Source organism: Salvelinus namaycush, chromosome 7 (genome assembly GCF_016432855.1).
Source record: "Salvelinus namaycush isolate Seneca chromosome 7, SaNama_1.0, whole genome shotgun sequence".
NCBI lineage: Eukaryota > Metazoa > Chordata > Actinopteri > Salmoniformes > Salmonidae > Salvelinus > Salvelinus namaycush.
Window position 1 is genome coordinate 3,303,112 of NC_052313.1, and position 13,555 is coordinate 3,316,666.

General features: G+C 44.9%; 1 protein-coding gene across 1 annotated transcript in view; it reads left to right on the forward strand.

Moving 5' to 3' along the window:
- The window catches only part of trpa1b (transient receptor potential cation channel, subfamily A, member 1b), a 111,407-nt gene that overhangs the window by 47,278 nt on the left and 50,574 nt on the right, over nt 1-13,555 (forward strand). The window contains exons 7-8 of the mRNA XM_038996867.1: nt 4,505-4,650; nt 11,921-12,057. Coding sequence (XP_038852795.1) covers nt 4,505-4,650; nt 11,921-12,057 — 283 coding nt within the window. The remainder of the gene's footprint in view (nt 1-4,504; nt 4,651-11,920; nt 12,058-13,555) is intronic.

Sequence of the window (13,555 nt, forward strand, 5' to 3'; positions counted from 1 at the left end):
GTCCTCAACAGAACTGCTTTCCATGTAGTGTCAGGCCTCAACAGAACAGCTTTCATGAACTGTCTGGCCTCAACAGAACAGCTTTCCGTATAGTGTCTGGCCTCAACAGAACAGCTTTCATGAGCTGTCTGGCCTCAACAGAACAGCTTTCATGAGCTGTCTGGCCTCAACAGAACAGCTTTCCGTATAGTGTCTGGCCTCAACAGAACAGCTTTCATGAGCTGTCTGGCCTCAACAGAACAGCTTTCATGAGCTGTCTGGCCTCAACAGAACAGCTTTCAGTATAGTGTCTGGCCTCAACAGAACAGCTTTCATGAGCTGTCTGGCCTCAACAGAACAGCTTTCCATGATGTGTCTGTCCTCAAGAGAACAGCTTTCATGATGTGTCTGGCCTCAACAGAACTGCTTTCCATGTAGTGTCAGGCCTCAACAGAACAGTTTTCATGAACTGTCTGGCCTCAATAGAACAGCTTTCCGTATAGTGTCTGGCCTCAACAGAAAAGCTTTCATGATGTGTCTGGCCTCAACAGAACTGCTTTCCATGTAGTGTCTGGCCTCAACAGAACAGCTTTCCATGTAGTGTCTGGCCTCAACAGAACAGCTTTCATGAGCTGTCTGGCCTCAACAGAACAGCTTTCATGATGTGTCTGTCCTCAAGAGAACAGCTTTCATGATATGTCTGGCCTCAACAGAACTGCTTTCCATGTAGTGTCAGGCCTCAACAGAACAGCTTTCATGAACTGTCTGGCCTCAACAGAACAGCTTTCCGTATAGTGTCTGGCCTCAACAGAACAGCTTTCATGAGCTGTCTGGCCTCAACAGAACAGCTTTCATGAGCTGTCTGGCCTCAACAGAACAGCTTTCCGTATAGTGTCTGAACTCAACAGAACAGCTTTCATGAGCTGTCTGGCCACAACAGAACAGCTTTCCATGATGTGTCTGTCCTCAAGAGAACAGCGTTCATGATGTGTCTGGCCTCAACAGAACTGCTTTCCATGTAGTGTCAGGCCTCAACAGAACAGTTTTCATGAACTGTCTGGCCTCAATAGAACAGCTTTCCGTATAGTGTCTGGCCTCAACAGAACAGCTTTCATGAGCTGTCTGGCCTCAACAGAACAGCGTTCCATGTAGTGTCTGGCCTCAACAGAACAGTTTTCCATGAACTGTCTGGCCTCAACAGAACAGCTTTCATGAAGTGTCTGGCCTCAACAGAACAGCTTTCATGAACTGTCTGGCCTCAACAGAACAGCTTTCCATGAACTGTCTGGCCTCAACAGAACAGCTTTCATGAAGTGTCTGGCCTCAACAGAACAGCTTTCATGAACTGTCTGGCCTCAACAGAACAGCTTTCCGTATAGTGTCTGGCCTCAACAGAACAGCTTTCATGAGCTGTCTGGCCTCAACAGAACAGCTTTCATGAGCTGTCTGGCCTCAACAGAACAGCTTTCCGTATAGTGTCTGGCCTCAACAGAACAGCTTTCATGAGCTGTCTGGCCTCAACAGAACAGCTTTCATGAGCTGTCTGGCCTCAACAGAACAGCTTTCAGTATAGTGTCTGGCCTCAACAGAACAGCTTTCATGAGCTGTCTGGCCTCAACAGAACAGCTTTCCATGATGTGTCTGTCCTCAAGAGAACAGCTTTCATGATGTGTCTGGCCTCAACAGAACTGCTTTCCATGTGGTGTCAGGCCTCAACAGAACAGTTTTCATGAACTGTCTGGCCTCAATAGAACAGCTTTCCGTATAGTGTCTGGCCTCAACAGAAAAGCTTTCATGATGTGTCTGGCCTCAACAGAACTGCTTTCCATGTAGTGTCTGGCCTCAACAGAACAGCTTTCCATGTAGTGTCTGGCCTCAACAGAACAGCTTTCATGAGCTGTCTGGCCTCAACAGAACAGCTTTCATGATGTGTCTGTCCTCAAGAGAACAGCTTTCATGATATGTCTGGCCTCAACAGAACTGCTTTCCATGTAGTGTCAGGCCTCAACAGAACAGCTTTCATGAACTGTCTGGCCTCAACAGAACAGCTTTCCGTATAGTGTCTGGCCTCAACAGAACAGCTTTCATGAGCTGTCTGGCCTCAACAGAACAGCTTTCATGAGCTGTCTGGCCTCAACAGAACAGCTTTCCGTATAGTGTCTGAACTCAACAGAACAGCTTTCATGAGCTGTCTGGCCACAACAGAACAGCTTTCCATGATGTGTCTGTCCTCAAGAGAACAGCGTTCATGATGTGTCTGGCCTCAACAGAACTGCTTTCCATGTAGTGTCAGGCCTCAACAGAACAGTTTTCATGAACTGTCTGGCCTCAATAGAACAGCTTTCCGTATAGTGTCTGGCCTCAACAGAACAGCTTTCATGAGCTGTCTGGCCTCAACAGAACAGCGTTCCATGTAGTGTCTGGCCTCAACAGAACAGTTTTCCATGAACTGTCTGGCCTCAACAGAACAGCTTTCATGAAGTGTCTGGCCTCAACAGAACAGCTTTCATGAACTGTCTGGCCTCAACAGAACAGCTTTCCATGAACTGTCTGGCCTCAACAGAACAGCTTTCATGAAGTGTCTGGCCTCAACAGAACAGCTTTCATGAAGTGTCTGGCCTCAACAGAACAGCTTTCATGAAGTGTCTGGCCTCAAGAGAACAGCTTTTCATGTAGTGTCTGGCCTCAACAGAGCAGCTTTCATGAAGTGTCTGGCCTCAACAGAACAACTTTCATGAAGTGTCTGGCCTCAACAGAACAGCTTTCATGAAGTGTCTGGCCTCAAGAGAACAGCTTTCATGAAGTGTCTGGCCTCAACAGAACAGCTTTCATGAAGTGTCTGGCCTCAACAGAACAGCTTTCCATGTAGTGTCTGGCCTCAACAGAACTGCTTTCCATGTAGTGTCTGGCCTCAAGAGAAGGACCAAGGACAGGCCAGGAAGACACTTAGGAACATTAGTGTTGAATATTTTCCTGGTATTTTACAAATGTTCCATCCTGAGTAACACTGTATTTCTAAACAAAACCAGAAGTGTCATTCAAAAGCATATAAATATGTTTGAATTTGATTAGAGCTTTTATCAGCATGAAGATTCCAACCTGATGCTACCTGAGCCTGATTAAATACATTTAATGAGCCCTACGTTAAATATATTTAATGAGCCCTACGTTAACAACATTTAATGAGCCCTACGTTAACAACATTTAATGAGCCCAATAAAAATAAAAGATTAAGATGAGCAAAAGAACACAGAAACTGGACAGAGGAACTCTGCCTAGAAGGCCAGCATCCCGGAGTCCTCTCTTCACTGTTGACGTTGAGGCTGGTGTTTTGCGGGTACTATTTAATGAAGCTGCCAGTTCAGGACTTGTGCGGCGTCTGTTTCTCAAATTAGACACTCTAATGTACTTGTCCTCTTGCTCAGTTGTGCACCGGGGCCTCCCACTCTATTCTGGTTAGAGCCAGGTTGCGCTGTTCTGTGAAGGGAGTAGTACACAGCGTTGTACGAGATCTTCAGTTTCTTGGCAGTTTCTTGCATGGAATAGCCTTCATTTCTCAGAACAAGAAGAGACTGACGAATTTCAGAAGAAACTTCTTTGTTTCTGCGCATTGTAGGGCCTGTAGTTGAACCCACAAATGCTGATGCTCCAGATACTCAACTAGTCTAAAGAAGGTCAGTTTTATTGCTTCTTTAATCAGGACAACAGTTTTCAGTTGTGCTAATATAATTGCAAAGGGGTTTTCTAATGATCAATTAGGCTTTTAAAATGATAAACTTGGATTAGCTACCACAATGTGCCATTGGAACACAGGAGTGATGGTTGCTGATAATGGGCCTCTGTACGCCTATGTAGATATTCCATAAAAAAAATTGCCATTTCCAGCTACAATAGTCATTTACAACATTAACCATGTCTAAACTTTTGATGTTATTTTAATGGACAAAAAGGTGTTTTTCTTTCAAAACAAGGACATTTCTAAGTGACCCAAACTTTTGAACAGTAGTGTGTATATATATATTTATATATCATATATAAGCTCTAACATGTGTTTTGAGTTAGTCATCACCTTAGATAGCACTGTCCATTTCGTTGTGTTAGACTTCGAAACAACATCCACAATGACCATGTTTTACACTCAGTTTCTGTTGTTGAACTACTTTCTTCAAATTGACCAATCACAATCAGGTGAGTTTTTAAAAGCCTGATTCTGTTTTGGCGATGTGTGTGTTTATGATGTGATTTTCAATGTATTTGCGTTGATGTCAGAGTGGTTAGAGGGATAATAGAGCCCTGAGCACCAGGCTATTAGGACCTGATGATCGTTGGCGAGTTGGGTACTACCAACACAAGTCCAGAGTGCATAAGACTCATGACTCATAACTGCCGGTCACCACAACAACCCTACTATTGAGTTCCACTCTTTGTGTGTGTGAGTTTAGTTTCAAATACAGTGTACACACATCCGCTGACTTTCAGATGCTGGCTATGACATGACCACTCCTGTTGTTTGTGTGTTGTCCAGGAGAGGAGATGGGTCATTCCATAGAGGAACACATTAACGTCCTGGATAAGTCGTACAGTAGTCCTCTGCACATGGCGGTCAGGGGAGGAAACGTGGACATGATTAAGTTCTGCATCCAGAAAGGAGCTAAGATTGATCAGCAACAGGTAACAGAAGGGTATGATTGGTTCAGAATCAGGTACGTCAACATATGTGATCATATGATTGGTTCAGAATCAGGTACGTCAACATATGTGATCATATGATTGGTTCAGAATCAGGTACGTCAACATATGTGATCATATGATTGGTTCAGAATCAGGTACGTCAACATATGTGATCATATGATTGGTTCAGAATCAGGTACGTCAACATATGTGATCATATGATTGGTTCAGAATCAGGTACGTCAACATATGTGATCATATGATTGGTTCAGAATCAGGTACGTCAACATATGTGATCATATGATTGGTTCAGAATCAGGTACATCAACATATGTGATCATATGATTGGTTCAGAATCAGGTACATAAACATATGTGATCATATGATTGGTTCAGAATCAGGTAACATGAGGGATCATATGATTGGTTCAGAATCAGGTACATAAACATATGTGATCATATGATTGGTTCAGAATCAGGTACGTCAACATATGTGATCATATGATTGGTTCAGAATCAGGTACGTCAACATATGTGATCATATGATTGGTTCAGAATCAGGTACATAAACATATGTGATCATATGATTGGTTCAGAATCAGGTAACATGAGGGATCATATGATTGGTTCAGAATCAGGTACATCAACATATGTGATCATATGATTGGTTCAGAATCAGGTAACATGAGGGATCATATGATTGGTTCAGAATCAGGTACATCAACATATGTGATCATATGATTGGTTCAGAAACAGAGATCCTACAAATCATTATTTCTTCTGCAAGCAATTCCATAGTTTCAGCAACCATAATTTGAATAATCATAGTGTAGCCTAATGTAATTGTCTAAATACAATAAATTATTGTACCGTTTTCCAATGTACAGCGTCCACACAGACAATCACATCAGGTTTTACTTGTTTCTATCTTTGTATTTCTAAATTAATTTCTTCATACTTTTACACGAGGGGCTCATTGGACTGCACCAGAAGACCACAAGCTTAAGTAAAGATCTCCTCAGGATCTTCCAGGCAAATAATAATCATTTTAGGAATTATAATCTCTACTCCCACTCCGCCCGTGTAACGGAGTCTGGGAATGATCCCACCGTCTGTAAGATTGCTTCCCAAATGGTACTTACTGTACTTGACCTGCACTTACTGTACTGACCTCCACTTACTGTACTGACCTCCACTTACTGTACTGACCTCCACTTACTGTTCTGACCTGCACTTACTGTACTGACCTCCACTTACTGTACTGACCTCAATTTACTGTACTGACCTCCACTTACTGTACTGAACTCCGCTTACTGTACTGACCTCCACTTACTGTACTGATCTCCACTTACTGTACTGACCTGCACTTACTGTACTGACCTTCACTTCCTGTACTGACCTCCACTTACTGTACTAACCTCCACTTACTGTTCTGACCTGCACTTACTGTACTGACCTCCACTTACTGTACTGACCTCCACTTACTGTACTGACCTCCACTTACTGTACTGACCTGCACTTACTGTACTGACCTTCACTTCCTGTACTGACCTCCACTTACTGTACTGACCTCCACTTACTGTACCGACGTCCACTTACTGTACTGACCTCCACTTACTGTACTAACCTCCACTTACTGTACTGACCTTCACTTCCTGTACTGAGCCTCCACTTACTGTACCGACCTCCACATACTTTACCTCCACTTACTGTACTGACCTCTACTTACTGTACTGACCTTCATTTACTGTACTGACCTCCACTTACTGTACTGACCTTCACTTACTGTACTGACCTCCACTTACTGTACTGACCTCCACTTACTGTACTAACCTCCACTTACTGTTCTGACCTGCACTTACTGTACTGACCTCCACTTACTGTACTGACCTCCACTTACTGTACTGACCTCCACTTACTGTACTGACCTCTACTTACTGTACTGACCTCCACTTACTGTACTGACCTCCACTTACTGTACTGACCTCTACTTACTGTACTGACCTTCATTTACTGTACTGACCTCCACTTACTGTAGTGACCTCTACTTGCTGTACTGACATCCACTTCCTGTACTGACCTCTACCTACTGTACTGACCTCCACTTCCTGTACTGACCTCCACTTCCTGTACTGACCTCCACTTCATGTACTGACCTCCACTTCCTGTACTGACCTCCACTTACTGTACTGATCTCCACTTACTGTACTGACCTCCACTTCCTGTACTGACCTCCACTTCCTGTACTGACCTCCACTTACTGTACTGAACTCCGCTTCCTGTACTGAACGCCGCTTCCTGTACTGACCTCCGCTTCCTGTACTGACATCCGCCGCCACTTCCTGTACTGACCTCCAATTCCTGTACTGTCCTCCCCGTCCTGTACTGTCCTCCACTTCCTGTACTGACCTCTACTTACTGTACTGACCTCCACTTACTGTACTGACCTCCACTTACTGTACTGACCTCTACTTACTGTACTGACCTCCACTTACTGCACTGACCTCCACTTCCTGTACTGACCTCCACTTACTGTACTGACCTCTACTTACTGTACTGACCTCTACTTACTGTACTGACCTCCACTTACTGTACTGACCTCTACTTACTGTACTGAGCCTCCACTTACTGTACTGACCTCCACTTACTGTACTGACCTCTACTTACTGTACTGACCTCCACTTACTGTACTAACCTCTACTTACTGTACTGACCTCTACTTACTGCACTGACCTCCACTTACTGTACATTTAACTCCACTTCCTGTACTGACCTCCACTTACTGTACTGACCTCCACGTACTGCACTGACCTCCACTTCCTGTACTGACCTCCACTTACTGTACTGACCTCCACTTACAGTACTGACCTCCACTTACTATACTGAATGGCATGTGGTGTGGATCTGAGCGAATTGGGGAGGTCTCTGCTCTGTTCCTGCCATTCATGCTTGTGACCCCTTAACATTATACCGCAGTGGTCTAAATCAGGGTCACACACATCGTTTCTTAATAGTCTTAAACAAATCAAATGAACTCTAATTGTATTAGTCTCATGCGCCGAATACAACAGGTGTAGTAGACCTTACAGTGAAATTCTTACTTACGAGCCCTTACCCAACAATTCCGTTTCCAAAAATATACAGGGGGCACCGGTTATTTGAGGAGATGACTACAGAGAGTAGCAGTGAAGAGAGGGTTGGGTGGGGGGCACCGGTTATTTGAGGAGATGCCAACAGAGAGTAGCAGTGAAGAGAGGGTGGGGGGGGGGCACCGGTTATTTGAGGAGATGACTACAGAGAGTAGCAGTGAAGAGAGGGTTGGGTGGGGGGCACCGGTTATTTGAGGAGATGCCAACAGAGAGTAGCAGTGAAGAGAGGGTGGGGGGAGGCACCGGTTATTTGAGGAGATGACAACAGAGAGTAGCAGTGAAGAGAGGGTTGGGTGGGGGGCACCGGTTATTTGAGGAGATGCCAACAGAGAGTAGCAGTGAAGAGAGGGTTGGGTGGGGGGCACCGGTTATTTGAGGAGATGCCAACAGAGAGTAGCAGTGAAGAGAGGGTGGGGGGGGGGCACCGGTTATTTGAGGAGATGACAACAGAGAGTAGCAGTGAAGAGAGGGTGTGGGGGGGGCACTGCAAATATTCTCGGTAGCCATTTGACGAGATGTTCAGGAGTCTTATGGCTTGGGGGGTAGAAGCTGTTTAGAAGCATCTTGGACCTAGACTTGGCGCTCCGTTACCGCTTGCCGTGCAGTAGCAGAGAGAACAGTCTATGACTAAGGTGGCTAGAGTCTTTGACACATTTTAGGGCCTTCCTCTGACACCGCCTGGTATAGAGGTCCTGGAAGCTTGGCCCCGGTGATGTACTGGGCCATTCGCACTTCCCTCTATAGTGCTTTATGGTCGGAGGCCGAGCAATTGCCATACCAGGCAGTGATGCAACCAGTCAGGATGCTCTCGATGTTGCAGCTGTAGAACCTTTTGAGAATCTGAGGACCCATGCCATATATTTTCAGTCTCCTGAGGGGAATAGGTTTTGTTGTGCCCTCTTCACAAACGTCTTGGTGTAATTGGACCATGTTACTGTTGGTGATGTGGATACCAAGGAACCTGAAGCTCTCAACCTGCTCCACTGCAGCCCCGTCGATGAGAATGGGGGCGTGCTCAGTCCTCTTTTTCCTTTAGTCCACAATTATCTCCTATGTCTTGATCATGTTGAGGGAGAGGTTGTTGTCCTGGTACCACACGGCCAGGTCTCTGACCTTCTCCCTATAGGCTGTCTCGTCGTTGTCGGTGATCAGGCCTACCACTGTTGTGTCATCGGCAAATTGAATGATGGTGTTGGAGTCGTGCCTGGCCGTGCAGTCATGAGTGAACAGGGAGTACAGGAGGGGACTGAGCAAGCATCCCTGAGGGGCCCCTGTGTTGCGGATCAGCGTGGCGGATGTGTTGTTACCTACCCTCACCACCTGGGGGCGGCCCGTCAGGAAGTCCAGGATCCAGTTGCAGTGAGAGGTGTTTAGTCCCAGGGTCCTTAGCTTAGTGATGAGCTTTGAGGGCACTATGGTGTTGAACGCTGAGCTGTAGTCAATGAAATGCATTCTCACATAGGTGTTCCTTTTTGTCCAGGTGTGAAAGGGCAGTGTGGAGTGCAGTGGAGATGGCATCATCTGTAGATCTGTTGGTGTGGTATGCAAATTGGAGTAGGTCTAGGGTTTCTGGAGTGATGGTGTTGATGTGAGCCATGACCAGCCTTTCAAAGCACTTCATGGCTACAGACGTGAGTGTTACGGGTCGGTAGTCATTTAGGCAGGTTACCTTAGTGTTCTAGGGCACAGGGACTATGGTGGTCTGCTTAAAACATGTTGGTATTACAGACTCAGACAGGAAGAGGTTGAAAATGTCAGTGAAGACACTTGCCAGTTGTTCAGCGCATGCTCGCAGTACACGTTCTGGTAATTCGTTGGGCCCTGCGGCCTTGTGAATGTTGACCTGTTTAAAGGTTTTACTCACATCGGCTGCATTGAGCGTGATCACACAGTCTTCCGGAACAGCTGGTGCTCTCATGCATGTTAGTGTTGCTTGCCTCGAAGCGAGTATAGAAGTAGTTTAGCTCGTCTTGTAGGCTCGTGTCACTGGGCAATTCTCGGCTGTGCTTCCCTTTGTAGTCTGTAATGGTTTGCAAGCCCTGCCACATCCGACGAGCGTCAGAGCCGGTATAGTACGATTCGATCTTAGTCCTGTATTGTTGCATTGCCTGTTTGATGGTTCATCGGAGGGCATAGCGGGATTTCTTATATGCTTCCCGGGATAGAGTCCCGCTCCTTGAAAGCGGCAGCTCTAGCCTTTAGCTCAGTGCAGATGCTGCCTGTAATCCATTGCTTCTGGTTGGGGTATGTACGTACGGTCACTGTGGGGATGACGTCATCAATGCACTTATTGATGAAGCCAATGACTGATGTGGTGTACTCCTCAATGCCATTGGATGAATCCCGGAACATATTCCAGTCTGTGCTAGCAAAACAGTCCTGTAGCATAGCATCCGGGTCATCTGACCACTTCCGTATTGAGCGAGTCACTGGTGCTCCCTGCTTTCATTTTTGCTTGTAAGCAGGAATCAGGAGGATATAATTATGGTCAGATTTGCCAAATGGAGGGCAAGGGAGATCTTTGTATGTGTCTCTGCGTGTGGAGTAAAGGTGGTGCAGAGGTATTTTTCCTCTGGTTGCACGTTTAACATGCTGATAGAATTTTGGTAAAACGGATTTAAGTTTCCCTGCATTAAAGTCCCCGGCTACTGGGAGCGCCGCCTCTGGTTGAGCGTTTTCTTGTTTGCTTATTGCGGAATACAGCTCATTCAATGCTGTCTTTGAGCCAGCCTCTGACTGTGGTGGTATGTAAACAGCTACAAAAAATACAGATGAAAACTCTCTAGGTAGGTAGTGTGGTCTACAGCTTATCATGAGATACTCTACTTCAGTCGAGCAATAGCTCGAGACTTCCTTATGTATCGTCGTCGTTCAGCCACGACTCCGTGAAGATGTTACAGTTGGTAGTTTAATCCTCCACGTTACTCAGCGATTTTATTGTCCAAAGAGTGCACGTTTGCAAGCAGAATGGATGGAAGTGGGGTTTTATTCAATCGCCTGCGAATTCTCAGAAAGAAGCCCGACCTTCGCCCCCTCTTTCTCCGCCTCCTCTTCACACAGATCACAGGGATCGGGGCCTGTTCCCGAGGAAGCAGTGTATGCTTCGCGTCGGGCTCGTCAGAGTCGTGAAAGGAAAAAGAGGATTCTTGTAACGAGTGCACTGAGAGTTGGGAAGCAAGTTCAGGGAGTGAGTGTTTTAATGAATAAACGTAGCATAATACAAAACAAGGAACCACGAACAACGCACAGACATGACACAGAAACAATGACGCCTGGGGAAGGAACCAAAGGGAATGACAGATATAGGGCAGGTAATCAAGAAAGTGATGGAGTCCAGGTGAGTCTGACGATGCCCAGGTGCGCGTAACGATGGTGAAAGGTGTGCTCCATAACGAGCAGCCTGGTGACCTAGAGGCCGGAGAGGGAGCACACGTGACAATTCTGCTAGTCCGTGGTGAGTAATTGCAGTTCTGATGTCTAGAAGTTATTTTCGGTCATAAGAGACGGTAGCGTGAAAATTATGTACAAAATAAATACAAAAATATGTTACAAACAATGCAAATAAACGAACATAAAACACAATCGGCTGGGGTCACGTAAAACGTCTGCCATCCTCTCCGGCGCCATCTACTTTGGTTATGGGTTATTGGCCTAAAAAAAGAAGACACCTGTACCATGTCAGATATAAAGTTGAAATAAATTCTATGTTGTGTTTGCATCCCAATATGACCCTTTATATAGGTCAAAAAAAAAATTGACATAGAAATGACAGATTTTCTGCATTTGATTTGATTTATTTATTATTTCATTCTGAAAAATATTAATAACATTCCACCCATGAGGACACTAGGTCATTTGACTTTAGGAAAGGGCTACGAGCTTATGTTACCACCTTTCACCAGGTGTGTATCCCAAATGCAACCTATTCCCTATATAGTGTGTTACTTTTGACCAGAGCCCTGGTCACTGTGTGTTTGTGTGTGTGTGTGTGTGTGTGTGTGTGTGTGTGTGTGTGTGTGTGTGTGTGTGTGTGTGTGTGTGTGTGTGTGTGTGTGTGTGTGTGTGTGTGTGTGTGTGTGTGTGTGTGTGTTCTCACTGTGTGTATATTGTACTGTACTCCAGGTGGACCGGTCCACAGCGCTGCACTTTGCCTGTTCCCAGGGAGCTACAGAGGCTGTTAAACTGATGCTGGCTTCTTACAGTAGAGTGGACAGCATCATTAACCTGCCTGATGGAGCTTGCCAGACACCTTTACACAGGTGGGAGAGTTTGTTCATTCATTTATTTATTTGTTTTTTCCATACATTTATTTGCACGTTTGTTTCATTAGTTAATTAATTAATTACGTTGTTCTTTTGTTCATTCATTCAGTCATCCATTCATCCAATCGTTTGTTTATCCATGAATTCTTTTGAATGTTAAAGTCGTGAACCATAACAAATCATCATTCTATTCTATGGTGTGACAGAACCAAACATGTTTCAGGAGTCAGGGTAACAGTTGCTCGGTGACAAAGCTTGTGTTTGAAAAGGAACCATTAGTCATAATGTAAGAAGTGGGGGGAATAGTTTGAATAATATTTGTAGAGAAAGATAGATAGGAGACATTGCCTCACAACCTATACCTTGACTGCGTTCCAAATTGCAGCCTAGTCCCTATATAGTGCGACCAGAGGCCTATGTTGTTAGTCCTTTGTCTCCATGACCAGTAACCACGGTAACTATCCAACAGCAGTGTGTGCTGTGTAAAGAGGACCTTGGCCTTGGCTACACCTGGCTAAAACCTACATCATAACATAACTACCCTCATATAAAAAAGGGAATGATACTATAGGTTTAAAAAGCTCTACTGCATGGTTAAGAAAGCATGGGATGACTGGTTTTTAATAATATTGGTGATCGTAAGGATATACCTCAGTCTCACATCCTCTCTATCTAACAGCTATGTGTTGGCACAGGAAACAGAATAGAAACAGGTCCTGACACAACGGAAAAGGCCTTTTATTTAAAAAACGTTTAGCTATTTAGACTGTATTCTTCAACTACACGTTTTATGAACGCTTAATTAATAACAAGTCGATGGAAAATCTAAGCCTCATTATTTTCATGACGTTCAGCCTGACTTCACTTCAGATCCAAATGAAAAAAATCTAATAATTCTGTAGTGTAGTCCATATAATAAGAAATAGAATCGGTAGAATAGACTCTAATAGACTCTAAAATCTAAAAATGTTACCAGCCTAGGTGTACAGATCAGTACAGATCAAGTGACCATGGGGATCTATAGGGTGCCATTTGGAATGATATTCATCATTCATCATTCTTAAATGGAATAAGTTTGGAAGGGTACCAAAACATTTCTGCAGCATTGAAGGCCCCCAAGAACACAATGGCCTCCATCATTCTTAAATGAAATAAGTTTGGAACCACCAAGACTCTTCCCAACTGAGAAATCATGGGGGAAGGGCCTTGGTCAGGGAGGTGACCAAGATCCCGATTGTTACCCTGACAGAGTTACAGAGTTCCTCTGTGAAGATGGGAGAACCTTTCTGAAGGACAACCATCTCAGCAGCACTCCACTAATCTGGCCTTTATTGTAGAGTGGCGAGACGGAAGCCACTCCTTAGTAAAATAAACATGACAGCCCGCTTGGAGTTTGCCAAATGGCATTTAAAAGGACTCTCAGTCCCTGCTCCAGAGTGCTCAGGACCTCAGTCTGGGGTGAAGGGTCACCTTCCAATAGGACAACGACCCTAAG